The 26,647-nt window shown below is 38.1% G+C and overlaps 1 protein-coding gene across 5 annotated transcripts in view; it reads left to right on the forward strand.

Moving 5' to 3' along the window:
* Positions 1-26,647, forward strand: part of EYA4 (EYA transcriptional coactivator and phosphatase 4) — a 139,781-nt gene that overhangs the window by 99,404 nt on the left and 13,730 nt on the right. For 2 of the 5 annotated variants that reach the window (XM_064706920.1, XM_064706919.1), the window contains exons 5-13: positions 1,482-1,574; positions 7,193-7,259; positions 9,174-9,316; positions 9,458-9,601; positions 10,501-10,580; positions 10,960-11,140; positions 16,593-16,729; positions 18,106-18,189; positions 26,149-26,238. In XM_064706920.1, the coding sequence (XP_064562990.1) occupies positions 1,482-1,574; positions 7,193-7,259; positions 9,174-9,316; positions 9,458-9,601; positions 10,501-10,580; positions 10,960-11,140; positions 16,593-16,729; positions 18,106-18,189; positions 26,149-26,238 (1,019 nt within the window). The remainder of the gene's footprint in view (positions 1-1,481; positions 1,575-7,192; positions 7,260-9,173; positions 9,317-9,457; positions 9,602-10,500; positions 10,581-10,959; positions 11,141-16,592; positions 16,730-18,105; positions 18,190-26,148; positions 26,239-26,647) is intronic. The other 3 variants (XM_064706921.1, XM_064706923.1, XM_064706924.1) reach the window with 2 other exon arrangements.

The following is a 26,647-nucleotide window of genomic DNA, read 5'->3' on the forward strand; positions in this document are numbered from 1 at the left end:
GCACAGCCTTTTCCTCTGCCTGTATGAGGACGGCAAGCTTGAGGGCAGCTCACGCCATACTTGGAATCAACCCCTGGAAGTACCTCTCTGTCTCATCTAAACATAAAGGGAGATTAGTGGGCACTTTTTATACGCTTGATTTAGGTGACTTGAATCTGTGCCACAGTTTCTAAATACATTGCCACCTCAAAACATGAAATTCCCCCCTTTCCTTTGCTGTTGCCAGTGCAGTCAAACGTGGCTGCAGTGATGTTGACAGATGAGAGCTTTGGTCAGCTTGGTTGAGGCCTCTCAGAGGCGTCAGGTAACGAGCTGGCAGAGAACGCCTCTCCTTGGCCTGTGTTAGACCTGCTGGGGGGCTCTGCCAGGCTGCCTGTCACAGCAAAGGCTTTTTCACAAATCCCAGGCTGTGCCCTCGGAATTTGGGTACCTGGCAGGTAGCTGTGGTGGTTGCCTGTGCAGGTCTTCATTGCCTCTTCTCTATGTGGCCCTGGGCACCAACCTGTGATATCCAGAAACGTGTGATGAGTGTTCGTGCCCAGCCCTTCATGAAGAAATTGCATTAATATGTTGAGGCTTCCACGTTTGCCAGTCAGACAGGCTAATAGGAGCTGCAGCACATTCTCTATTGCTGTTTCTTACCACACCAGCTGGATGGATGGTTCCCAAATTCCATTGGGAATCCAAATTGGGTTGTGGTTCCCAAATTCCATTACAAAAATCCATGCCAAATGTTCTGTCTATGTAACATACTTACATACTTAATTACAGATATCTGTATTGCTTCTGTGGTGCTTTTTGTGCTTTCAGTTACAGCTTGGATGGTAAGACTGCATGATGATCCCCAAGAAATAAATTTGAGTTCAGAGTAGACTAAACTGTTTGGTAACCTCTGATTAAGAAGCCTACTTGTCATGGCTGTCATTTGTGTCCTACTCTAGTTCTTTGGCTTTTTTTTTCTTTCAAACTTCTCTCTTCAGTTATAAAAAATTGCTTGTTGGTGGCCTAGCTCAAAAAGACCCCCACAGACTCTGTAAAAGGGGAAGGGGAAAGGCAACATGCTGTGCTGGCACTGTGAAAGTAATTTCCTTTTGTATTATCATGAAACCATATTATAATTGTTTTACTTGTCAGGCAAAACTATTTCTGTTATGTGCTACATCCCTTGACAGTTAATGTTTCCTTTCTCTGTGCTACTCTTAGGATATTGTTAGAATCAATCAAATTTATGGTGAAATCTCCCCCAGAGATATTCCAGTTGCCAAAACCAATAACTGGATGAATGCAGGGGTAGAGAGCTGTGCAGATAAATGGGCATTCCTATAAGATTCCTGTCAATTGTCTCAGGATGGTGCCAGAGCAAAGGTTGAAGCTGTTGCACGTGGGGTTGTTTGAGCTGGACTACCACTAGTGAGATTGGCATGAGGACTCCAGTACAAATCTAGAAGTAAAATCTCATGTCTACTTATTCTCCTATGTAGTGTCTCTTCTTGCAGTCAAAACAGAACCCATGAACAACAGTGAAACAGCAACAACAACTGGAGATGCATCGCTTGACACTTTTACTGGGTCAGGTAAAGCCATAATAAAATGACTTTTTGTTAGATGCACATTAATGCAGCATTTAATAGCCATCACTAATGAACATTTGCATGGAAGCAATCTTTACAAAGCTACTATAAAATATTATAGTATTTTGTACCTAATAATAATAATAATAATAATAGATTTTTCATTTTTGTAAATGCAACTCAGCAATTTATGTGAGATGTGATCTTAAAGAATGCCTAATAATGATGCCTTAGACCTCTGCTGTTTGCAAAAGTCTCAAAATAATACTGTTATTATGGTACTGTAGATCCTTTTTCTCAGCATTAGTCTCGTATGATATTAGGAAAAAAAATGGGATTGTATTTGTAACAGCCCTGCTAATTTGAGCAGTTTCAAATCTTAAGATTTATGCCTCAGTGCTAATCCTTTTACTCCTATTAGCAGTGTGTTACTTTAAACACTGATCAGATTGCCATGTTAGTCTCTTTCCACTGGGATGAGCTACTTTCTTTCCAAGAAAATGGTTTTACTATAAATAATCATAGGCTTCAATTACTTCTCAAAAAATTCAAACCAACAGTGATTTAAGTAGATCCCTATAAATTATTAAAATGTGATGAACTGTGGAAAGGTACAGATAATCAGCCTTCTAATCATTCAGTTGCACCCTGCTAATAATAATATTAAAGAGGAGAGGAGGGAGGGTAAGTTTTGCATCTGGAAATATGAGTTCAGTAATGGCCTGACTGAAATGAAACTCCAAAGCCATGAATCACACGCCACACTGATGCTGTTGTTACTTGGGTAGACTTAGGTAGTCAAGCTGTATTTAAAATATTTTGGAAATCACTATGTTTCTGTGTAATTAATTTTTTTTTAATCAGGTTTTGGAATTGTCTTTTAGCCATCAGTTGAACCCAAAAGTTAATTATTCAGAAAAGTATTTATAACTAATTTAATGTCTGAAGAAAAGTTTTGTGGGATATAAAGTATTTACTATTTCTGATTAGAAAAATGTCCTCATTTTTATTTTCATTATAATTGTACTGAGAGAAACCTCACCCTAAAGGCTAAAAAGTTCCATAAAAATTAAATACTCTGGGCAAAAATTTAGCTATTCTTTTTCACTCTGTTTTCACTCAATGCTAAAATTTTATTAGTAATGATTACAAATCATAAAATATCCAACTCTGTATATGATTTTTTCATTGTTGGTGAAGTTTTATCAGGTTCTGCCATGTATTTAAAGCAGCTGAGTTTTATTCTATGGCTAAGGCAACAGCGGAGTGCCAAGAATTGCAGCCTTCAGCTCAGGTTTAGATAACTAAGTAACAGCTTGATTTCCCCAGGTGCCACTCACCCATCAGCTTCCACTGACTTCAAAAGAAGCCTTGAGATCTCTACACTTTTCATGTTTGGAAAGTTGGTGCCTCAAAAAAAAAAAAAATTAAAAAAAAGGCAGGAATTTGAGCCTTGCATAATCCTTTTTTGCCTGTTAGCCACCTGCGTACTCAAAAGAAATACGAACCTGATTCTCAGTTTAGTGCACAAACTCAAGCAGTAAATGACTACAGTCATTCTCAGTGGGAAATCAATAGTCTGCCTGTCTGGGTGACGTGCAGTCTTCATCATCAGAGCGAGACGCAGAGCTGCTCTGATAATGCACTCAGCCTTTCATAAAGATTGAATGTGTTACTTCTGTGCTTGCCTTTTACTTGTACTACAAAATCAGACAATTTTTTTCCTCTAATTTTATGGGAGAAGTACTAAAGAGTGGTAAAAACTCAGCAACACCAGGATTTCTCTGAGTTTTCAGCCCAACTGATTAGTTGGGAAGTTTAGTGTAGTGGGTTGCCAAAACCAGTAAATGCTGACTAGTAGACAGATGTTGTTTCAAATGAGCCACCTGTGACTGAAAGAATGCATAGCAAAGCCCAACACTGAACAGTTTGTCTTTTTCCTGAAAATGAGGGACATATATGTGTTATTCCCAACCATGACAAAGTCAAGATGCCAGCACTTCTCTGTATTTTATGAAATGAGACATGGGTGAAAAGAGAACTCCTGGTGCTGAGATACATTTGAGAGTCTGCCATGCAGAAATCCTCTCCTTCAAACACTCTACCCATTTAGATTGATTTCCCTGCTCCAAGAGCAGTCAAAACACGTGACCTGTCCTGGAACTGAGCAGAAGGCTCAAAAAGCCATGTGAGGTGTGAAGCAGTCATCTCTGTCCCTAATGACCACTGTAAGTGATGGTCAAACCGATTGTATCAGGTACAGGACAGGAGAGACAGATTATTCTCCATAGAAAACTGATTCTGTGGACTGTTGATTGAAAAGATAAAGCACACAGATCTCTTGAATTTAGAGTGGCAGCTCTCCTGGGATTGGGAAGCCCCTGTTCAGGGCTGCAGCCTATGTGTTGCAGCTCATGCTCAGGGCTCTGTTCCCCTGTGCTGGAGAGCTGCCCCTGGGAGATCCCGTGCCTCTGGGCATGGGTGAGCCAGGTGAGGAGACCCATTGTGCACCCCCCTTCCTCCTCCTCCTCCTCCGTGTTCTTCAAAGAGCAGCAGCTGGTAATTAGTGTCCTCAGTGTGCAGCTCTGTGATTCTGCAGCACACTCCCATGGGGTGGGCATTCGCAGGACTGGGAGAGGTGCACAGCCCTTAACTGAGAGCTTCATGCACTGAGAGTTTGTTGCAGCTGCTGTACTGTAATACTGTGTATATATTGCTTACAACTGTGGATTAATTTGAGAACTGTTTTATCATTTTAGTGGAGTGGAGAGAGAGGTATTTGATGCTCTCATTGTTTTTACTTAGTATTTATTACATACAGGGTACAGAATACAGTTTATAGGTCTAGAAAACAATTTCTGAAGGCTATGAAGATGAACTTAGGGAATGTCACTGCTGTTTGACCTACATTTGGTTCCCTTGTGCATAGAGATTGTGATGTTACTTAAATGAGGTCTTTTTAACCTAACATTTTTGCTGAGAATTTTCCAGATACGTAATGAAAATATACAAAACTCCAGCCCATTTTAATATACTGAACCCAACACATGCTATTAATACAGCTAATGATCATTTAAGTCCTCCACAACCACCTTGGCCATTTGAACTAAGAGAGTGACTGGTAAGAGCTGGCTGTCAGCTTGCCCCCTCTGTGAAACAACAGTAATGGGAACTGGAGAGATCAAGGGTCTTGTACCTGCCCTGAAGGGCATTCCTCTGGTAATTTCCAGTACTGAAGTCCTAAGAATATTTGAGTTTTTCAGAGAAGAAACAATTTTGTTTTGTTTTGTTTTTTAACATAAGCACCACAAAAGAGTATTTAGCTCCGTTCATATAATGCCTGTATAAAGCACCACAAAACCCAGAGGAACCTGACTCCATCATCTCCACTGCCAGCAGTCCTCAGAGAAGGGATGTCAGGAGGGTATCCAGCAGCCAAAGCTGTTAAAGTTTGATAACCCTTAGAATTAGCAGTTTCATCTGTGAGATACAGGTGTGGTCTGCAAGCTCCACTCGGTCACAATGTTCTTTTCTGATAGGCCTCACACCCTGAAATGTTTCTCAAACATCTCAGTTTGTAGTGGACAAATTGCAGGGACAAGCTACAGATAAACAGTGAAAAGAATGGATTTTTTAGTCTTGCCTCTTTCTCTTCCTTACAACTGGATCATCAGGGAAAACTGGGGATAAAAACAAGGAAATTTAAAACCAGAGACATTCCAAAAGTATTTTATTTTCTTGTCTAAATTTTAAAAATAAGGTATATGCAGAAAGAATGAAAAGGCAGGCAGTACAGTTTTTGCTGAAAATGATTAGGTTTTGATAGCTGAAATGATTTAAATTAATAATAATTAATTTTTTTTTGTAGTTTACGTAAGGTGGAGTGGCATGGCAAATGTGTTTAAGCCAAGTGATTAATTGATTGAGCTCTCATCCAGCAAATGATGAGACAAAAAGTGTAGCAGTATGGCTAAAATGATCCAATAAGCCGATAATGGATCACAAAAGTTCCTTGCCCTGAGAACCACCAAGGTCACTCTGCTGCTATTGCTTGTCTTTAGAAAGGTCACAGAGCTACAACAGGGAAGATTAATTACTCATCAACCCTGAAATAACCAAGAGCATTCTTTGGAGTTCTATGAACCAGTTACATTGATAGAAACAGCTATAGGTTTGTCTGACTCTGGGAATAGCTGCCTGCACATGTAGCAGATTGCTCTAAACCATGGAAAGGGATTCTTAAAAAAACCCTCAAAAACAATATCCACACAAAATTAAATTTAGCAGATTTTCATTACAGGCAAACCCTCAACATGTTTTCAAACAGCAACTCTTTTATGAAATCTAATGGCACATGTTTTAAAAGTCATTATCCAATTCTTTACTTTCAAGCCATACTCTACTGCACGTTTTAAAAAGAATTGTTTTTCTTCTACTGTACTTTCCTTTTAAGTTCTACACATTCTAAATGCATTTAAACTATCTTTAAAAATATGAAGTTCGCTGTGTGTTCAAAGCAGTAGATCTGAGAGACATTAATTAGGGCTGGATGTAGAAATGTATCATGTTTCATAAAATACTTAGGAACCTAAACCTATTTGTCACTTATAAAATTCAGAATGTTCATTTCTACTACCATTATGAATAACTCAGGAAGAGGGTACACTTTGAAGTACAACTATGATTGATTAGACTAAAGAAATTCCAGTGCTTCATTGTGTACTACTTTAATCTTTTGAAAAGTGAATGAACAGCAGATGGCCTAATAAAGACACTCTGTATGTTTGCCCAGTATGGATTTGCTCTGAAGGGATTGGTTCAACACTTTAGAGTACATATATTTGGAATACATCTGTCTTAGTCAAGACAGATGGCTAAAGGAAAGGGAAACTTCCAAACACTTGGAATTAATCCAGTGTGAGCGCTGCTTCTGGATGAAATTTTAATGGGTTATGACTATTGTTCTGTTAGCTTTCTTGGAGAATGCAGCTGTGAATAGTATAGATACACACAATTTGGATGGCTACTGAACAGAACTGTTTATACATACTTTAAAATAAAAATGCTGTTTTTAGGGGTTGTATTCTACTTGTCCTCTTTTTAAAGAATGGTAGTTGCTTTCCAGTGCCCAATCCAGTATCTTCCATCACCTAAGCTAACTAAAATTAGTCACAAGCATATAAAACATGATTTTCCAAAACTGAACTTCTTGTTAATGTGAGACTATAAAGGTATGTGTATGTTACTTCAATCCCATGAAATATGTAAGATCCCAAGATTCTTTTTAACTACCCCTTTTAATACAACTTGCAAATTTGAAAGATCTACAGTGTGTGGTGATGTATGAAATACATGCCTCTGCAATATACTCAGAAATGTTAGTCAAGTTGAGAAAGCATGACACACCCATGCTAACTAAAGAGTTCTGCACAACAGTGAAAGATTTGGAAGTTTTTAATTTTTTTTTTTTAAATGTTGTGGTACTGGTGACATCTGCTTCCTTGAAAAGCTGTCCATTTCAATAGGCTTCTCTGTTAATGTTTCTGCTTTAGTTCACACTGTGTGGCTGTGTGGGTCTCATGGTGTTTCTAACTGCTGTACTCTTGTTTTCTGTTTTGCAGTAATAACAAGTAGTGGCTACAGTCCCAGATCAGCGCACCAGTACTCTCCACAGATATATCCCTCCAAGTTAGTGTCTGCACCTCTTCTAGTCTTTCATAGACCTTGGCTGTGGGCAGTTTTGTGGTTTGTTGCAAACAAGTGTTCAGCAGGAGAAACAGAGAAAAAGGAAAATTCTTAAGCCACGGTACTGGCTCCGGTACTGGTTCCCTCTCCAACTTTTTTTTCCTCGTGTGTCTACAGAGTAAGATCCTGCTTCGTGCAGTGTTGCTGCACAAGAAACACCCTTGAATATCAGCACACAACAGAAGTAAAATAATCAGACTGTTGCATTCTCAGACATCAGCATATTAACAGCATGTGCAGGGAATATATACAGATATATTTTGGAGAAGTCAGTTTATATATAGAAATCACAATTGCACGCACAAGTTGCATACTGGGGGTAACCCTGTCCCTGACCCTTCCAAGGCCAGCATTGCCAAACGCTTCCAAACATTCCACAATCATGAACCACCCTTTCCTTGTCCCTCTCCGATATCATAAGATTTAAAAATCAAATAAATTGGATTAGCTTTTAATCTTATTATTTTTAAGCCAACGGATGTTGTTAGAAATAAAAAATTTCTTCATGCCTTTTTTTTTTTGATGGGGGGAAACTGACTCTTGGGCAATCACACAAATCCAGGAGTGAGAACTTTAGGAAGAAGCGCCAAAGATGTATGAAACTGCTGCAATTGGCAGTATATTAGTTTGCTTGTCCGGTACACAAGGGTTCTTGATTCCAGTATGCCATCTGTTTGTTTCCATTTATTTGATACAGCTATCAGTGTGACTTTGGTACAAAGAAAACATTGAATCTAAAGATTCAAGAGCTAATTAAGCTCTTTCAAGCTTTTTTAAAATAAATTTGCAATCTTATGATAGTAGCCAAAATTTATTAATACAGAAAGTAGGTGCCTGAAGTGAGAACCATCATTCCAATTTGAACAGGTTTTGGCAAACTGTATTAGGTACTTTTGGCCAAATACATTACAAGGTTTAATAGAATTTTCAATCTACTGTTACAATTTTTTGGCATCTAAATTAATGAGTAATCCTTTTCTGATAGTAAATGCTGCCAACTCTACTGAATTAATTAGAAAGGAAAAAAAATTAAAAATTGGAATCTGAAATTTAGTCATGGCTTTTAATGGCCAGGTTTCAGTTAGCGTAATTCTGCAGAGTGTGTTTATTCAACTCTTGGTCCATAAAGCCTTACTTGACTTACAAAACAATCCAAGAAAAATGTTTCTCTGTATATTTTTGCAACTCTGGAGGGCAAAAAATTTAAACTTGATTTTATTCAATCTCTCTATAAAACCTCAGTGTTCACAAATAAAAGACCATTTTTATTTCCATTCTATTTTCCTAGCCCATATTTTCCGAACATTTAAAGCCCATCTGGTTACCAAAGTACTGGTCTCAGTGTTTTTTATGCTGCTCTCCATGGGTAGGATCCATCTCCCATTGAAGCTAGAGGCTACATGTCTGTTGAAGCAGAACCTACACAGATGACATAATGTACTCGCTTCAACATTCACCTCTGTGTTTCCTCTATTCTTCTAGTCCAAGTTTCCCTCCACTGGATTAAAAACCTGGGGTGGGTTTTCTAATTGAAGCGTTCTGATTTTGGCTGAAAGATGTTAAATCCATACAAAGACACGCAGCAGCAGCACAGCCCACCTAAAAGTGGACACAGTAGTTTAAGAATTAAATTGTAGTGATGGGACAGCATAAAATATTCACTGTGCCTTGGGCAATGTGGGACAGAGTGTCTTTCAGCTTATTCCAGTGGGGGATGGAATAAATCCCAGAAGAGGAGCAGTTGGCAGAATAATGAACTGCCTTTGGACATCTTTAAACCTTTTTCTTTACTTTATTGCTTGAATCAACATACAAAGTATTTGTTGCCACAGTAATGCTATTTTTCCTGATATTTAGGCCCTATCCGCACATTCTTTCTACACCAGCAGCTCAAACAATGTCTGCCTATGCCGGCCAAGCGCAGTATTCGGGAATGCAGCAGCCCGCGGTGTACACGGCCTACTCACAGACAGGACAGCCCTACAGCCTGCCCACCTACGGTATTTCACCACTTCTTATTCACCTTGCCTACTAATAAAAGCAGTGCTGACTGCAATGCCAGTTTTGCTTTCTCTTTTTTTGTTTTCCCAACCGTAACAAAATATTTTAAAGAATCAGTTGAAAATTAATTTCTTACACAGATTTGGGTGTAATGTTGCCAGGCATCAAGACGGAAAGTGGGCTCTCGCAGACCCAGTCTCCTCTGCAGAGCGGGTGCCTCAGTTACAGCCCAGGGTTTTCCACCCCACAGCCAGGCCAAACACCCTACTCCTACCAGATGCCAGGTGAGTAGCCACCTCTAAAATTTAAAGCTAAGTATTCCTTCCCAGTGCTAATAGGCTTATGTGTTGTCATTTTGATCATCTGTTACTTCAGATCTGGGCATGGAATGCAGTCCCTACTTGAGCCTTCTTTTGAATTTTTCAATGGAGTGAAATGCACTAATTTTTTTTAGTGGCAGGACTGGAAGCACTTTTTATATTTACTAATATATAAAAATCTCTTTTCCTTGTTTTTTATGTTCCTGAGTATAATTTGATACATAATGTTCCTGACATAATTTGATACTTGTTTCTCCTTGGATTAACATAATTTTTTAGAATTTCTCCTTAATTGATATTTATTCTTTCATTTGCTATTCAGTCAATAATTCATTGATTACCCTCTGGTCACTGATAACCTATTTTGTTTGAATAATTTTTAAACTTTTTATACAATGGGTAATCTTCAGCATATTACAAACTGCAATATGAATCATCTGATTTATGTTGAAAACAAGGACATGCCTCATTACAGATTGATTAAAAACACCCGGATGTAGTCTTTTGAAAAGGTTCTGGTTTTGCAAACATAGCACTAAAGTATTAGAAATGAAGGCAAAAGAGAAAAACAGTATTTGAGGAGAGGTGAGAATGCAATAAACTGAAAAATCTTTCTAAATTGGTGAGATGACTTACTGCTGATACCTTCCTTGCATGGTGTGGAGAGGAACGTATGCCTGTGTGTGTGGAAATAGTACTTAATTTCTTTTGAACTTTCATTACAATGCTTTATACTTCTAGTGGAAAATACAAGTGACTTTTTTGTTCTGTTTAATCTATATCTTAACATGGAATATTCTAATTAGAGTTTTATTTTGATTCACAAACAAGTTCTCAGAGTTAATTATATTTCTTAATTTCAGGTTCTAGTTTCACACCATCGTCCACTATTTATTCAAACAATTCTGTTTCAAATTCTACAAACTTCAGTAGTTCACAACAGGTATGAATATACCCATTTTTATTTTGCCAGTTACAAAATTACTTCTATAACTCCAGAGATAGCATGTTACTTTAATTTAGATCTCTTATGTTCAATGGGACTCACTGTGGTTTATTTTCTGTGGAAAATGATCACACTCTTACTGGAAGCCTAGTTACATATTTTAGCACTTAAATATTTCAGCAGCTTCCCTGTAGTCTTTTAGTAAATATCTTTAAATTAAAAGACACTAAATATTTTTGAATTTTAAAAAAATGCTAAATTAAGCCTTCTAAACACTAGCAAAAGTCATATGACTGTACGCTTAGAAATATTTAGCGGGAAAGAATTCACTCATTACTGTACTTAATGGAGTGCTCTGCTGCATCTGCTGTTTCAGGATTATTCTTCATACACAGCTTTTGGCCAAAATCAGTATGCACAGTATTACTCAGCATCAACGTATGGTGCATATATGACCTCAAACAACACAGCTGATGGCACTTCATCATCATCAACCTACCAATTACAGGACTCTCTCCCTGGCTTGACTAGTCAACCAGGTACAGATCTACATTCAGGTGAAAACAGTTTTTGTATTTTATGTGCTGTTTGTATAAAGATTTCCATATTCAGCTTGCATGGATATTGATATTTTATGTTCGTGCCTCTCAGAAAACTTTGTCATGTAAACCACCCAAAATAAGCTATTTTACTGGTTAGTTAGGAAACCTGTCCAGTTTGTTTGCTAATTAAAGAAAGCTTTTTGCAGACTGAGATGGTTGTCTGTGTCACTGGCAGTGGAACAGTGCTGTTTCCACCGATACATTCTGAATTATTGCTGGGAAGAATTTAAAGCAAGATACCATTTTTCATTTAAGAGCACATGGGCTTTATTCAAATGTGTACAAGGCATGCTTGCTAATTCATTAATTTAAGTAACCAAGAATAGAGAAATTAGTTATTAGCACCACAAAGAAAAATTGTATTGGAATAGTTGAATTTGCAAGGAGAGCATTATCAGGAGACCTGAGGAGGCTCCCTTTGCCTGCCCAACCCTGCCCTCTTGTGCACAGTCACCACAGCACAGTAGCCTGCTGCTTGCATTCCTAGGACATCCCTGGAGGGTAGTGGCAGTTTTTAATTTTTCTTCAGCACTCTTAGAGCAGTCTCTTTCAAGGGCACCAGCTTCACTCATCCAGTGTGGGCCGTGTCTGCCATTTCTAAAAAGTCTAAGAAACTGGCTTTTGGATTAGGCTCTGAATAGGGGAGGAATTTTTGCTTTAGTCACAAAATCACCTTATTGCATAGATCTTCCTAACAACTTATTGAAAATACAGTAGAAAGACTAATGTATTATTGTAATGAATTTGTACAAAGGAAAGGTAACACTGCATAGAAAAGTATAAGCAAGGGCTCACACATAAAATGAATTGCTTAAATTTGCTAAAAATACTGGAATTTTAACTAAATTAGTTGAAATTTTTCCTACCAGATGTTTTCCTCAGGCTGATTTTTAAGATGTAACAGTGCACATGTTTGTCAGTGTATGTTTGGGGTGGGATATGGATATGGATATGGATATGGATATGGAAGACTTGGAGATACATATTCCCATGAGTTTTGATGAAAAGTGCAATGTTGTTCATTAGTCTCAGAATGCAAATCTAGGAAAAACCTAAAGGTAACATGAAATCAAGTGAAATTTCAACAGGTGGAGGATATCTGTAACAGATACAAATCATATGCAAGGAATTTTTAGAAGAGTGTGGAGTGTACTCACAATTTGCATGTTTTGATGACTGTGTATGTCCTGTGCACTTTCACTTGCTGCTTTGTTATTCCTTCATATTCTTTTTTGAGAAAAATCAGACAGTTTCCCATGTTGTTTCTCCCCTAGGTATCTGTTTCCTAGAAACGCTATGTAAATGTATAATGTATTTTTATGAGTACCATTAGTATTAAATAGACTTGGCAAAAAAAAAGGAATCTTAAATAGTTTGAACATGTTGGAAAAGTATTGAAGGCTTCACATCTGTGAATCAGTAAAGGTTTTTCCTGGTTGTGGATTGTTTAAGCATATGAACTTGTTCTCTTGTTAAGTAGGTTGAGCATCTGAGTTTAACAAATCCACCCCCATCTGCTCCTTATTTCTGTGAAGGGTTGCTGCAATCATGTGTCCCTCTGCTGAGAGTGAAACGCCCACTTTGTGAATGCATGACATGCCTGTGCCCTTCTGTGTCACAGTAAAAATAAATTTCCATTGGTGAGGGGCAGTGTCTGGGAGATAATTTCAGATATCATAGATCATACTGCAGTTCTTTAGCACTCACCATGTCCACTTGCTGTCAAACAAGTCCTTAAGACTTACTCCAACAAAAACCTGAGACTAAACACAGCAAGGCAGTTAAGTCTTCTGGCATCTCTACTAGTTGTTAATTCAAATATCTAATCAAAACCTCTAGTACTATCTGCACATACAGGATTTCTCATTTGCATAATAAATCCCCATCGGATCAAGAGTTAATATCAGCTACGATTTTATTTATTGACTGTGTAAAGAAAATGAGATGAAAATTGAAATAGACTTTACTCTTTCTGCTATTCATGACAAGTAATAACACACTACATTTCAGAAAAAAATGAAAAAGCAGGCCTGTAATGTTGGACCTGTCTTCTGGCTGCTCTGTCTGGTAAGGATATGTAACAAAAGTCAATCCATAAGGAAAGTATGAAGGGGCTCAGAAATTCATCCATTCCACATTTGTGTAATGCTCAGCTTCTTAAACCAGGGACTTCTCTTCTGAGCTTGCATTGAGCTTGCCTTATATTAAGATTTTTCAAAATGCACTCATTACCACAGAGTATTTGTGAGATAAATAGGTGTCCCCCAGGGCACTTCATCTCAAAGAGGGATAGCTCAGATGGACTGGGAGGTGAGGTGTCAGGACGTAAGTACACTTGAGTGTATTTGATGAATACATGAGTACATTTAATCTGGGGCAAATAAAACTCTAGCAGATAATATAGGCCTTGATAAAATCTTCCTGTGAAGTCACCTTGCTATCATATATCCAGGGTTAGGGGAGGCAAATCACCACAGGATATTAGCTCCCATTGCATTACTGGGATGCAGCAAAGCTTAATTTGGTACCCACAATGAAGTCACCCTTCACAGCTTCTCTGGGAGACAGCATTAGGCTTTTATTCAGACTGCACAAACTCTTTTTTTCCTTCTTAAGTCATAGAACCATGTTTTAACAAGGAGGAGGGGATGTTCACATCATTGAACTGGAGGTGGGAAACAATCTCCTAGATATGAAAGACCACCTCCATTTGTAATGTGTAATTCCCTTTGTAACTTGGTGCTGTAATTCCCTGTCCTCTAATGGGAGCTGCTGCACGGTCTCCACAGCATGAAAAGCTTCATATTGGACAAGTGTATTGGATGTGTAAGAACATCTGTGATAAAGAGGTCATTCAATATTCTGGTTTTAACATTTTTCTCCTGTTCTCTTGGATCACTGGCACTGCTCACAGTCCCAGTGGGAAGAGGCTATGAGGTATATTTATTAGGCATGTGTTGAATATTGAGAAAGCTAAAAAATTTCAAGCATTGTAATAAAAATTTCTGTCTATCATAAGCTGCAGTAGGAGCTCTTCGTGATGTTAATGTTCTCAATACTCTTTGGTACCAGAATTTCTCACATTCTTTTATGTTACAGAGCTGAATTTTTAATAAGTTTTCATTTTGTCAACATTGACCTCATTTCTAAAGTAAACAGAGGATAAGAAAAGTGCAGTTTCTCCTTTAGACTGCTGTAGGTAAAAAGCAAATCAAGCAATTAAGCCTACAGTTGTTTAAAAAAACAAGCACCACAGACTTCTGCAGTTCTAAAATAGATGCATACCTTGCATTCAAGTAAGAGACAGCTGCTCATTCTGATTTAGAGATTAGTGTAATGAAATAAAGTTGGCTTTAAATATCTAGATTTTACAAGGAACAGCGATTAGTTACGGTACTGATTAATAGATAATTATGCAATCCTGTACAGCATTGTCCCAAGCAGAAGCCTAGAGCCACTGGTAATGGCTAATGCTAAATGAAAATTTGATTTATTTACTTCGGTTGTTGGGTAATTTCAGAGAAGATTTAGAAGAGGAGGTTTTTTAATATTTTATTTTTGGTAGATTAGAATAAACACAGTCATTGAGAACAGATGTTTGAATACATTACTGTGGAAATGAGTCTTGATTTTGTTGTAATGTGTTGAAGTGTTATAAATAAGAAGATTTTTGTGGTAAGAATGTAAACATTCATCTTCACTTTCTTAGTTTTTGCTTTTTCTTCCTGGGGGTTTGGTTTTGTACATTTTTTCCACTCAATCAGAAAAATCTAGGAAACTATTTTTGCACAGAGCTCTTGCACACTTAGAACTTATTTTGGAGCCATTGTAGGTTTTTGCTGCATAGGGATTCTGATTTGGATGCTTCTTGTACATTTCTAATTACCCAAGTACATTTTGCTGTTCTTATGGGGAAGAGCCAAGATAATGTGATCCTTATTGATTGCTTCACTGCCTGCTGTGACCTTGCTGACATCAACACCATGCCAGGAATAGAAATGAGTAGTCAACAAGAACTGTCTACTCTCCCCATTCTTTAGGGATTTCTGCCTGTGTGTCTTGTCCTTTCTCTGCATATCTCTATGAAAAGCCATTTAACCTCTTTTACTAATGCTCAGCCCCCTTCACTGTTGTGGTGACCCTCACCTGGACTAACCCCAGTTTGACATTATCTCTCTTCTACCTGGGGACCCAAAATTGCACATTTTTCCAAATGTGGTCTTGCAAGTTCAGAAGAGAGAAGAAAAATCAGTCTCCTTCACCTGCTGGACACTCGGTGATGCTCTTTAGTAAAAATGAAAAAAAAAAAATGATTCCAACTCAAAAAACAGATGCATCATAGATGACTTTTGGGAAATATTTGTACCAAGTATTAATTTATTCTGCATAGTTGCCATCTTGAGCACTTTTAACAAATATTAGCTGTGGCCCAGGAATGCTCAATTACAGGCAGCTCAAGGACGCTCTTGAATCAAAATCTGTACTAGATGTCAGATCAAAGATGTACCCTTTCCTCCTCTTCTGGAGAAAAATCAAATCATTATTAATAGGATAAATTAAGAAGGAGGTTTTTTTGGCATTTAGCACTTGGGAACCTAGCCAAACTGCATTTACTGCTAGAAGTTTTGAAAGCTGAAGATGCTAAGCTTCATTAAATGAGTAATGAATGGGCTTGAGTGTGGTTGAGATGAGCTATGCCGTACCAGGCCAAAGGCCCTCCCAGCACATCTCTGTGACAGCCCACAGTGCCTCATGCTTAGAGAAAGACCATCAGAGCACAGCAAGTACTACTTCATGCTCTTGCAGGTACTAACTGGAATATTGCATTTAATAATATGACTTTCCTCTGACAATTTATGGGCTGAGGTATGATGAAGGAAAAAAGTGAACTTTACTAAAGAGCAGGTGACATGGAAGGAGGACATGAAACTGGAGGCTGCCTGGCTGTTCTGGATCATGGATTAGTGCCAAAGTGTGTTCTGGTAAAAGTAAAGCAGGACTTGGAAATAAGTCTAGCTGAACTGAAAACATGGGAAATTAACTGCTTTAATTAAAAAGCATTTCATGTTCTGAGAAACCATTAGTATGACTTCTAAAATACCCCTGTCTTGGATATATTTATATTTTGCCTAGGCTCGTGTATTTGTGTATATGCACATGTGTATGTGTCATTTTAATTTTTGTCTTGTTCTGCTGAGGTTTATAGTGTTTTGTTGGTAAAGCCAAAAGTGTGTGTGTGGCATCTGCTGATCCGATCTACATAAGAGAAGCCACATTATCGTTCTTTTTATACAACATTTTTACATGTCTCTTGTCATTGGCATACAGACATGTTGAACTTTGAGGGAAAAAAGTTGATTATTTAAAAATCCAGCACTAATTTTGGCATGAATGGTTGCCTCTACAGGAGAGTTTGACACAGTGCAGAGCCCCTCCACGCCAATCAAAGATCTTGATGAGAGAACATGTAGGAGTTCTGGGTCAAAGTCTCGGGGTAGAGGGCGGAAGAATAATCCATCACCCCCTCCGGACAGTGACTTGGAGGTATGTCTGTGGTAATTGATGAATGTTAATGTGGAAGTTTCTTCTGATGAAGTGTAAATTCTGAATACTGCAGCTGTGAAAATAGCTTAAAGCATTTTGAAGACATTATGGACTCAGTCTTGCTAACTGAATGTAACAGAGAGTAGTAGCTGCTTTAATCTGCATGCACAGTGAGACTTTACTTTCTGCATTACATGTCTGTCACTTTCTTGTGCAATAGAACCACAAGCCTGTACTCAAAAGTATCACATTTTCTTTTGGTTTTTGAAACAGGAAATCTCAACTGTATCTCTCCGCTTCATTACATGTATTTATGGATGCAATGGAAATAGCCAGGATCGCCTGGCCATAGCCTTTTAAATATTTAGGCACCAGTTTGTGCTTGTGTTTGTAAGTCCTATCAGCAGATCTCAGTGAGGCAGCTTACCTCAGTGAAGCCATGGCTGTGCCTTGCAGTGGCAGGAGCAGCAGGAGGAAGCAGAGTGCCTGTGTGTGTGTGTGTGTGTGACACTCCAGCTGTGGCACCAGGGACACCAGGCTGTGCTGCCTGCCAGGGCTCTGTGTCCCCTGCTGCCACCACTGCCACCAGAGCAGCGCTGGGAGCCAGCAGCCCTGGCCTGCCCCACTGCCCTGCCCTCACTGACCAGCCCTGCATACAGCACAACACAAAACTGTTGCTGCGACTTGGCTGACCAAGGGCCTCTCCTGGGGTAGCAGGGTGGGCTGCGGGGCTGGGAACTGAGTGTAAATGCTGTTGCTTTTCTACAGAAACTTACTTTTTTTTTTTTTTTTCTTCAAAGGATTTAATTTTTCCAGTGAAAACACTAACTTCTTACATTTCAGGGTTTCTTTTGGTTGGTTGTGTTTTTTTCTTCATTATTTTTACCAGTGAGAATCAAAACAAGCAAAATTGTATGAATGAAACTGAGTTAAAATAATCTGGTTTATCCTTCAGTATGGCAGTATTCTATATGGCAGTGGCAAATAGCACTTTTACCCAAGATTTTAGTTACACAGTAGAAATAAAAAGAATCTTGAATCAGTAAGACTTGCAGAGAAATATCTGAAAGTTCTGTTTATCCATAACAATTATGTTTGATCCCAAATCACATTTCTGAAATCTGTATTACAGAGCTTTTGTGAAAAGCTTTTTAGAGAACAAATAAGACATAGTTGAAGAGTTAAAAAGTTACTCCCTTTTGACTTTTTACAGTGCATGATACACTGTTATTGCTGATTTTCAGAGACAACCTGCTCAGTTAATAAGTACTTGGTTAAACTTCTAGACTCAGTTGACTTTTAGTCTCCCTGGGTGGTGCGGTGGTGGGACTGTGATGTTATTTGTTCAATAATATTTTCCTCTATTCTGCTTTCAGCGTGTATTTGTTTGGGATTTGGATGAAACAATCATAGTTTTTCATTCGCTGCTTACAGGATCCTATGCACAGAAGTATGGCAAGGTATGTGAGCTGTGAATTTTGTGGCAATTCACTGCAGCTATCTGGCCTATGTACATGTTTTTCACCTCTGTGTTCTTTATGGGTGAAGTTAAAGTGTACAGTAAACCCCATTTTCAGAGGGTTAATGTGAAGAAGTCTAGGAGAGGAATAAGATGCAGCCCCTAAGTGCAATACATAAGGCAGGGCTGAAGCAGATGCTGCAAATAAGAGGAGAATTTATAGAGGAACAAGGATGAGGTTCCTGACATATGCTGGAAGAGACATTGCAGGGACATAATAGATTAAGTGCACAAATGGAAAAAACTGACAATATCTGGAACAGTAGAGGAAGAAAGAATAAACTGGGCTGGTGGGTGAATTTACCAGGAAATTTATGAATAGGATGAGTAGGAGTCTGACTTATTTCAATGCCAGCTGCAGATGTTGTTCTTTGACTCCCCACTTTTTTCACTGAAATTTTGGTTCCCTTGGCTGCTTCTGGGGTGAGTAATGCTGGGGAGTGAAACCCTCTCCCAAGTAGTTTTAAGCATCTTCTCCCCTCCAATGAGTCCAAAAGGAGTTCATGTCACAGAGTGGGAGAGCAGGAAGAGGAGTGAGGGAGGCAAGGAGAGGCAGTGGCAGACAGCAGGAGCTCTGGAGCTGGTTCTGGGAGTCCAGGGAATGGCTTCTTGGACAAGGTGAGAAGGGTCTGGTGTGTAGCAACAGGAGCAGACTAATGGGAGAGGTAGAGCTAAGGGCCTGGATAAAACAAAAAAAATTTAAAAAAAATGTGGAAGGAGGAATGGACAGAGGGGATGTCAATATGTACATATATTGTTTTCTCTGTGCTGTGCTGTTCAAGTGAAATTAATGCAAAGGTATTTCTTTTTAAGAACGAAATCATGTTGTCTCAGATGTGGGGCTTGTTTAGCATGTTTTCAGCATCTTTATTCCATCCAGAATCAGATGTTTGAGAAAAGAATGTGAGAAACAGTACATTACAGAAAGGCTTTTCACAACCCCCTCCCCTATCAGTGGGTTAGAAATGTCCAAAGCCAGAACCTATGCATTGTAACCAGAGAGGGGCCAGTCTTCCATGCAATCAACATTTTTTGGTTATTAAAAAAGAAAGTTAACAGGAAAAGCCACAGGCCAAGTGCAAAATTTGAATTTCTGGAATGCTAAGATAATGATAGGTACTCATGTCTTATAAAAGTCTGTCTTCCTTGCTTTGCAGCTTCCCAGTGCCAGGTCTCTGCACTTTTCAGTACTCTGTCAAAAAATCCTCTTCTGCTCTTTTTCAGACATTGTAACAACAGTGACTTTGTCAGAACCATTTCCAATTAGTAGTTATCAAAACAAGAGAGAAACCTAGCTGAACATGAACTTTTGTATCACTTTGAGAGTAGCCCATAGACTACCACAGGACTTGCTAAATTGTCACAGTGATAAAGTTTTTTCCAGATAAAGTTATTCCTTTCAGTCTTTTTTATTGTGCCCTTTGGATGTTTCTGTAATCAACTGTAACACATAGTTTTAAAAATCAGAGCTCATTTTGTAGTTCACAAAACATCTGTGGATAACTTTGAAAACTGTCTTGGAAACAGCAACAGAAATGTAATTTCTCTGGGTAAATTAGTAATGGCATATTAACAGATAGTAGTACTGACAGCAGATAAAGTCTTATATAAACCAAAAGCGTCTCAAGGCTTAGTGAAATTAATGTAGTTATACTGCTGAGATCAACATCAGTAAACAAATGTCAAATGCCATGGATGGCAATGAAGCAAAGGGTGCAGAATTACAGAATTCTTAAGTAAAATCCTCTTTTTCTCTCTTTCTCTTTTTTTTTTCTGATACTGATAGGTGACATCCACTCAAGTAGGTTATTTCCAGACCCTATAAAATGAAAATAGTAGACTTTTTCCTTCCTGCAGTGACTGCCATTGCCATATTTACATAGAACTTGTGTGATGAGTTATTACCAGTGCAAGTCAAATATAAATATTGTTGACTGCAAGGGAGCTAGAGCAGTAGGAAAGGGAATACAGGAAGAGTTTATAATGGATAGGCTTTAGCTTTTGCATGTCCTTGTAGAGTTGCCTAAATTTAAGGTGGGATGTGTCTCAGCCTAAGTACCTAAGAGGTTAGAAATGGAAGAAGTGAAAGATACCACAGAAAGACTTCACTAAGCTCTGGTACCTGACATTTTTAGCACATATGGTCCTTATCTTTTCTGCATATGATTTCCATCTGTATACAAGGGCTTAATCGAGACTGAAAATTGGATTGTTATGATAATTGGGTTGCTGTAGAGTAAATGCTCCAAAAATTGTGAGGTTGTCAGCAGAAGTCTTGTTATCACATAAGTCTCTCAAAATTTTTTAGAGAACAGTTTGTCTTGGAAAGGTGGTATAAAATTGTTGCCTAGCAATGAAAAAAGAAACAGGGTAGTGTAAAGTAGTGAAGATAGTAAATTATTTAACTGTGATGATTTGCTGTCTGATTTTAAAAAGTAAAGGCATCTAAAGTCACACAGATGCTCAGCTGTGAATAGCATTTTCTTCCACATATATTTCATGAGCCCATTTTGTATAAAATAGTAAAGGTACTCACAAAAAAAGAGAAACTACACCAAAAAAAAACTGGCAGGACAAGCCGAATTTTCCCTTTCTCCCATTTTTAATTTTTTACATGAGAATAATGTGTAGTTAAAGTAAACATTGCTTTAAGGAAAGGCAACTTCTTATACCAAGTGTTCCACTTCATCCTTGGAAGGAGTGAGATGCTGAGTTTAGAGCTAGTGGGAATATACAAACAGGCAAGGATATTCGCCTTCAGTTCTTTCTCATGTACTTATTGACATAAAAACATTAATTCCATGTTTTCACCAGCTTATTCCTGGTTTTTTGAGTACCAGGTAAAAAAAAAAAACAAACAGGAATTACTCTTTTAATCTCTCTGTTTTGCTGCAGTTCAGCTGCACAGGGATGCAGTGAGAGGAGGTGCAGCATATTATGGCCTGGCATAGGGATCCACATGTGAGTGCAGGAGCACTTGAGAGCTGCAGTTGTATCTGGAAATAAACACTTTCAAAAGGTTTCTACAGTTTAACTAGTGGTTGGAGTAGAAGAGAAAAAGGAAAGTCAAACCAGCATCTCCTTAGGCAAGGAGGGCTTTCATTGGCAGAGATTATTTGGAAGGCCTGGATCCAGTAGGCAAGTTTTAGGTTGTGTATTTGTCAAGAGAATAGCAGATTTCTGACTTACGCCTAAGGATTTATGAAGCTGAGAATGAACACTCTACTTGGTATATACTTGTTCAGCACTTTGCATGGAATGATGTCAAAAATTTCTAGGATAATTATTTGATGTCAAAATTTTATAATAACCATGCTAAAACAGAATTAGTGATTTGCTGAAGGATGCTACTGTAAGCATCTCTTTAAGCAAGGAACAAATTGCTGCTGCTTATCTGGGTGCCAGTAGAGTACAGCTTTAAACTCAACTGAACTGGGAGAGATTTGGCCAGAATTTGGCCAGAGTATCACTTCTGCATTTAAAATATAGAGCTTTCCTAGGAGAATATTCCATGCCTTGCTGTTGTCTACCTGTGGCTGTTTCTCTCTGGCTTTTGGTATATTGGTTATTCTACTGGGCTAACATAGAAAGAGAATAAAAACTACACTACACCTGTGTTAGGTTTCAGGAAAGCTGTGCTGCCTTCCAGCAGTAAGATCACCTCTCACTTTTCCACTCATTTGCTCATCTGCATTGTACTTCATTAAACCAGTACACTTCTATTTTTAATTACTTACTGCAGTAGCAAATTGTGAACATTGGCATTGGAGCTGTATCATTATGAGTTGTGTGGATGATGATGGTTTTTGCAGCTGAGCACCAGTTGACAGATAAGGTTTTCTACAATGCTGAGCTCTTAAGTGAGCATTTATGGATGTGACAGGACATCTGTTAGGAGATGTCATCATCTCTTAAAAGTTTATGAGGTACATTCTTATTCCCTGTGAACAGTGTTTATTCTTTGTTCCATTGCATTCCAGTTATTCTTGCTGATTGAAGGATGATTAAGCTGGAGTTTTTCTAGCTCCAAGCATTTATATTTTATTCATTTCTCCCAGGTCAATCCAGAGAGCTAGGATTCCCAGATTAATGCTGTGACTCAAAGTGCAACTGTTTAGAAGAAGAATAAAATTCCTTTGTGATCTTAGAAGATGGAGAATGTGATTTCCAAGTGCAAAAATCAAAACAAATCCACACTTGATGATCATATTTGGCCATTTTTTTGTAACTTTGCAAATGACAGAAAGTTGTCAGGGAAGCCTCATTAACCTTGTGCACTTCTCTGGAAAGGGCTCAGAAGCTTTTTACTGCTCACTGTCTGCTTGTCTGCTCATTAAACACAAAAGCTTTGTCACCATTAACATCCATAATGGCGTTCCCAAATTCACTCCTAAATATTATCTTGTCCACTTGTATTAATAGTGTATCTCTCATCACCTCCAGTTATCCTCTCCATTCACTCCCTCCTTGTCTGAGACCTCTGAGTTGATTTTCCTACTGCCTTCTAGAGAGAATGGAACAGAAACTCCCTATGGAGTACGTGAGTTTTCCTTCATCAGCCACCAGCCACGGTTACCAAGAAGAGATGTGTTCTCTTCCTCCATCACCACCCACATGAATTTCTCCTGGGACAAGTGTCCCCTATGAGAGAGTGAGGGCTGAACTTAGATCTAAGAACCTACATAACATAGAGAAGTCTCTTTAAGCTAAAATATTGGTACTTAATGTTAGTGCTTCCGCTTTTTCCCAAGGTCGATTTTGTTTTAAGTCTGTGCAGGACAGCCATCCATTGAAAATAACTTCTTAAAATTTTGCTTATTTTCTTGCTTATTTTTAAAGCTTCATGGATGCAAATTCCTGTCACAATGAATCTGCCTATAGCAGTCTGTTTATCTCTTCATTTTCCAAGGTTTTATTAAAGTCACTTTGGTGTTTGCAGATTTTTTCCTAAGAAATGAAATTATTTTAAACATGTGCTGAAACCTGACATTCCAAAACAGTATTAAATACATCTCTTCCACTAATGGACACTGAGCTTTTGGGGCTTTATTCCAGTTACTCTCTACTTGATCAAAACATTTACGTATTGGTCCTCCCAGGATATTTTTATCTAGTCTCCCAGGAGGCATTCCAATGGATGGACCAGTCTGGTACAGAAGTCCACAGACAGACAGTCTGGCTCCAGTTTAGTGCCTTCATCTTAACATAACTAAAGTAATTTGTATTTAGGTGTACAAAAGTTTTGTAGCTGGTCTTGATTCTTCTGCACACTAATGATATCTGGCTAACATCATACCTCTGCGGGCCAAAGACTTGTTCTTTGTTCTGTGAATTATCTGGGGAAAACTTCCAGATTTTTTATTAATCTTTTTTTCCTCTATTGTGTGTGCTTGTGCAGAGTAGCACAAAATACAATTTTGACAGAAATTCAGTTTGCCTCTTACTTAGTTTTTCAGTTGGCTGTGCTAAGTTCTGTACCAACTGCAAGTTGCTTGCTTTCTTTTCAACACACAATGGTTTGTGCCACTTGAATCAGTCTGTAACTTCTGCTTCAGGCTGAAAGACAGTAAAATGATGATTGTCATATTCCTCCATATTGTGCAAACACTATAAAGCCACGCGACCCTTAAAAAAATCTGCTTTCTTGTCTGCTTTTTTATGTGAAGGAAAGAACTTAACCTGGCAAGAGCTGGATGGAACATAATTTTTAATTCTTGTTAAACAGTTGCAGTGCAAAATTTTGGGCAATTTATTAAGGGAAGAATTGTTCATATCTTGAGAATTCAATTCCAGCAATTCTCCCTAGCAGTAGTTGTACAGGAAGATCCCAGACTGATTTTATGCTAAGCTGAAATGAATTCCCTTTGCTTTGCTTTATTTTATTTTACATACCATACCTAGCAATAGCCTTTTCATGCCTTTGTCAAAACAGGAATGTAGGAAACATAATTTTAATAGTAATAGTCAGGCATAACTGGTTACAAAAGTACTATTAATAAGAAAATCATAACAGCTTTGTCACATTTACATTTTTCAACTATACCAGGCAAGGCAGGAAATTGTCGTACATAGTTGGTAGTTTCTGTAAAAACAAATTGAATTATAACTGAAAACGTTATAGGAAATTTCTGCATTCAAGTCTGCTTCTGCCCAGGAAGGGGTAAAAAAGAGGCTGAGAATTAAATGTCTGAGATTCCAGCTTTGGAAGCACTCCAGTGAATAACTTATATAAATAATAATGAGTTTCCACCTGTGCATAAAACTCTGCACATACTTTAGTGTTCGTGGGATTGAAGTAAAAAAGTGTATTGCAAATACTCTCTGCTATGTTGTATCTAGAGAGAAAAGATTTATATTTACAATGCGCAGAAAATGCAAATGAAAGAGACAAACACGTGTTTATATGTGATGACATTTTGATAAAAGCATTATGGCTTGATGAGGAATCTCATGAGTCCTGGGTATTTTAGTGATTTGTGTTGTCACTGCCTAACATGAGTTTTGCTAATCTGTTAATGGTGTTCCTTAATCATCCTCTTGGAAATCTGACCTTTGCACTTGGTGCTGCCTTCAGCCATGTGACTTTCAAATCCATTTATCATTACTACAGAAGACAGAATGGATAAAATTCTGTTCCTGCATTTGTTTTTGGCTTCTGAAAGGTACTCTAGATCCGTTCAAGGGTCTACATAAAAATATTTCCTTTCACTGCCAGAGAATTGGGTATAACTTTGGATCATTACAACTTCTTGAACACTATTCTCTCTTTCAAGTATGCCTTTTCCATGAGCAAGAGTCAAAGTATGTCAGTGTTTCAGATTTTACCATTAGTTATTAAGTGCTTGAATGCAGAATCCATCTTTTATTCCGTCATTGCAAAGCCCTGGAGTAGTGAGTGTCTGATCCTGGTTGGGAAGTCTTTCATCCTAATGCTAACAAATTATAATTTGAGGTTTTGTGAGATTTTGTTGCTACATGCTGATAAATATTTAGACTTTAAATCTCAAAGTATTTAAGAAGGGATTCTGAAAATTTGCTTATGTCAGTCAGAGATTAAATTATGAAATATTTTTTTCATATTTTGATGAGAAGAGGACCGCATGTGTTTTAAAAGTCCACTGCAGTTGTGTTAAGCATAAAAAAGTTAACGGCACCCCACAAGCTCAGGCAGATGATTAGGGCAACAATCAAACTAATTACTAGGTGTCAGCAAAGCACCAGGGACTGTTGCTCTAAACCAGCTCTAAGGTAACACAAATCTGCTTTACCTCTCTCCTAGCAAACCCAGAAAATCTGAATTCATTACCTTGCCTTAGCTGTATGCTTAATGCTCTCAGACACTGTTATTGCAGGTCAGGAGATTTGTGGTGTCTTGCTGAGGCAGAGCAATTTGAGAGTGTGAAAGACGACCTACAAACAAATGCAACATTCTAATTAATCTTATCCAGGGACAGTATTCCTGTGTTTCACCAGCAATGAAGGGATCTGTAGCAAACAACAAACTTATATATGCTTTTCCCAGAAAAATATGTTCCTGCATACATCTTTTATGAAAAGTGCCATCCCTATTTCCAGTCTTCTTTATACTTGTTTATGTTTATATTTATGTGTACATTTACGGCCACCAGATGTTTTCCTGTCAGTTCAGCCAGTTTGCAAATTGCTCAACTTTAAAAAATTTGATTTTTCAATATCCACAGCTCTCTGAATTTTCTCACAAACAGAGGTTCAGCAGTGTCTTATTCCAGCATTATATTAAAATAGCTTATTACTGAAAGGATTTCAGGGAAATTTCTAACAGTGTTAATTTTTCAAAACACTTTATATACATAATTTTTTAAAGTAATTCTTATATAATTTAGAGGTATGTAATAGCTAATCTTGTTTTTTATTTTTTAAGGATCCACCCATGGCAGTGACCCTTGGACTACGAATGGAAGAAATGATTTTTAATCTTGCTGACACACATTTATTTTTTAATGATTTAGAGGTAAGAATCAAAGGAATGCTAGCACCAGTATTCCTGATTTAGTGGCTTTGTTGTGCATTAGTGTTTATTGTGTGTGACATTTCTGCCTGTGTAGTTTTTGGTTTGTCATACTCTACTCAGAGAGAGGTTATCCAGTGGCACTGACTTCTGGTGCCACCAGAGTCCTTCTGTGAAACTCAGTGAGAGAGAATCTGCAAACTACCCATTCCTTTCTTTGTCCATCTTTTTTGGTTTCCATGTGTGTAAAGCTGTCTGCTGTCATCTCCAGGATGGCAACATGTATGTCTCACGTTCTTCTCTTGAAGTTCTCCATATTCATTTGCTTTCAATGGGTGCCCTCATCTGACCAGAAGAGATGAGATGTTCTTCTGTTGGGCAGCCTTTTGGCTACAGGCCTGTGTTACTTGTT

Source organism: Zonotrichia leucophrys, chromosome 3 (assembly GCF_028769735.1).
Source record: "Zonotrichia leucophrys gambelii isolate GWCS_2022_RI chromosome 3, RI_Zleu_2.0, whole genome shotgun sequence".
Lineage (NCBI taxonomy): Eukaryota > Metazoa > Chordata > Aves > Passeriformes > Passerellidae > Zonotrichia > Zonotrichia leucophrys.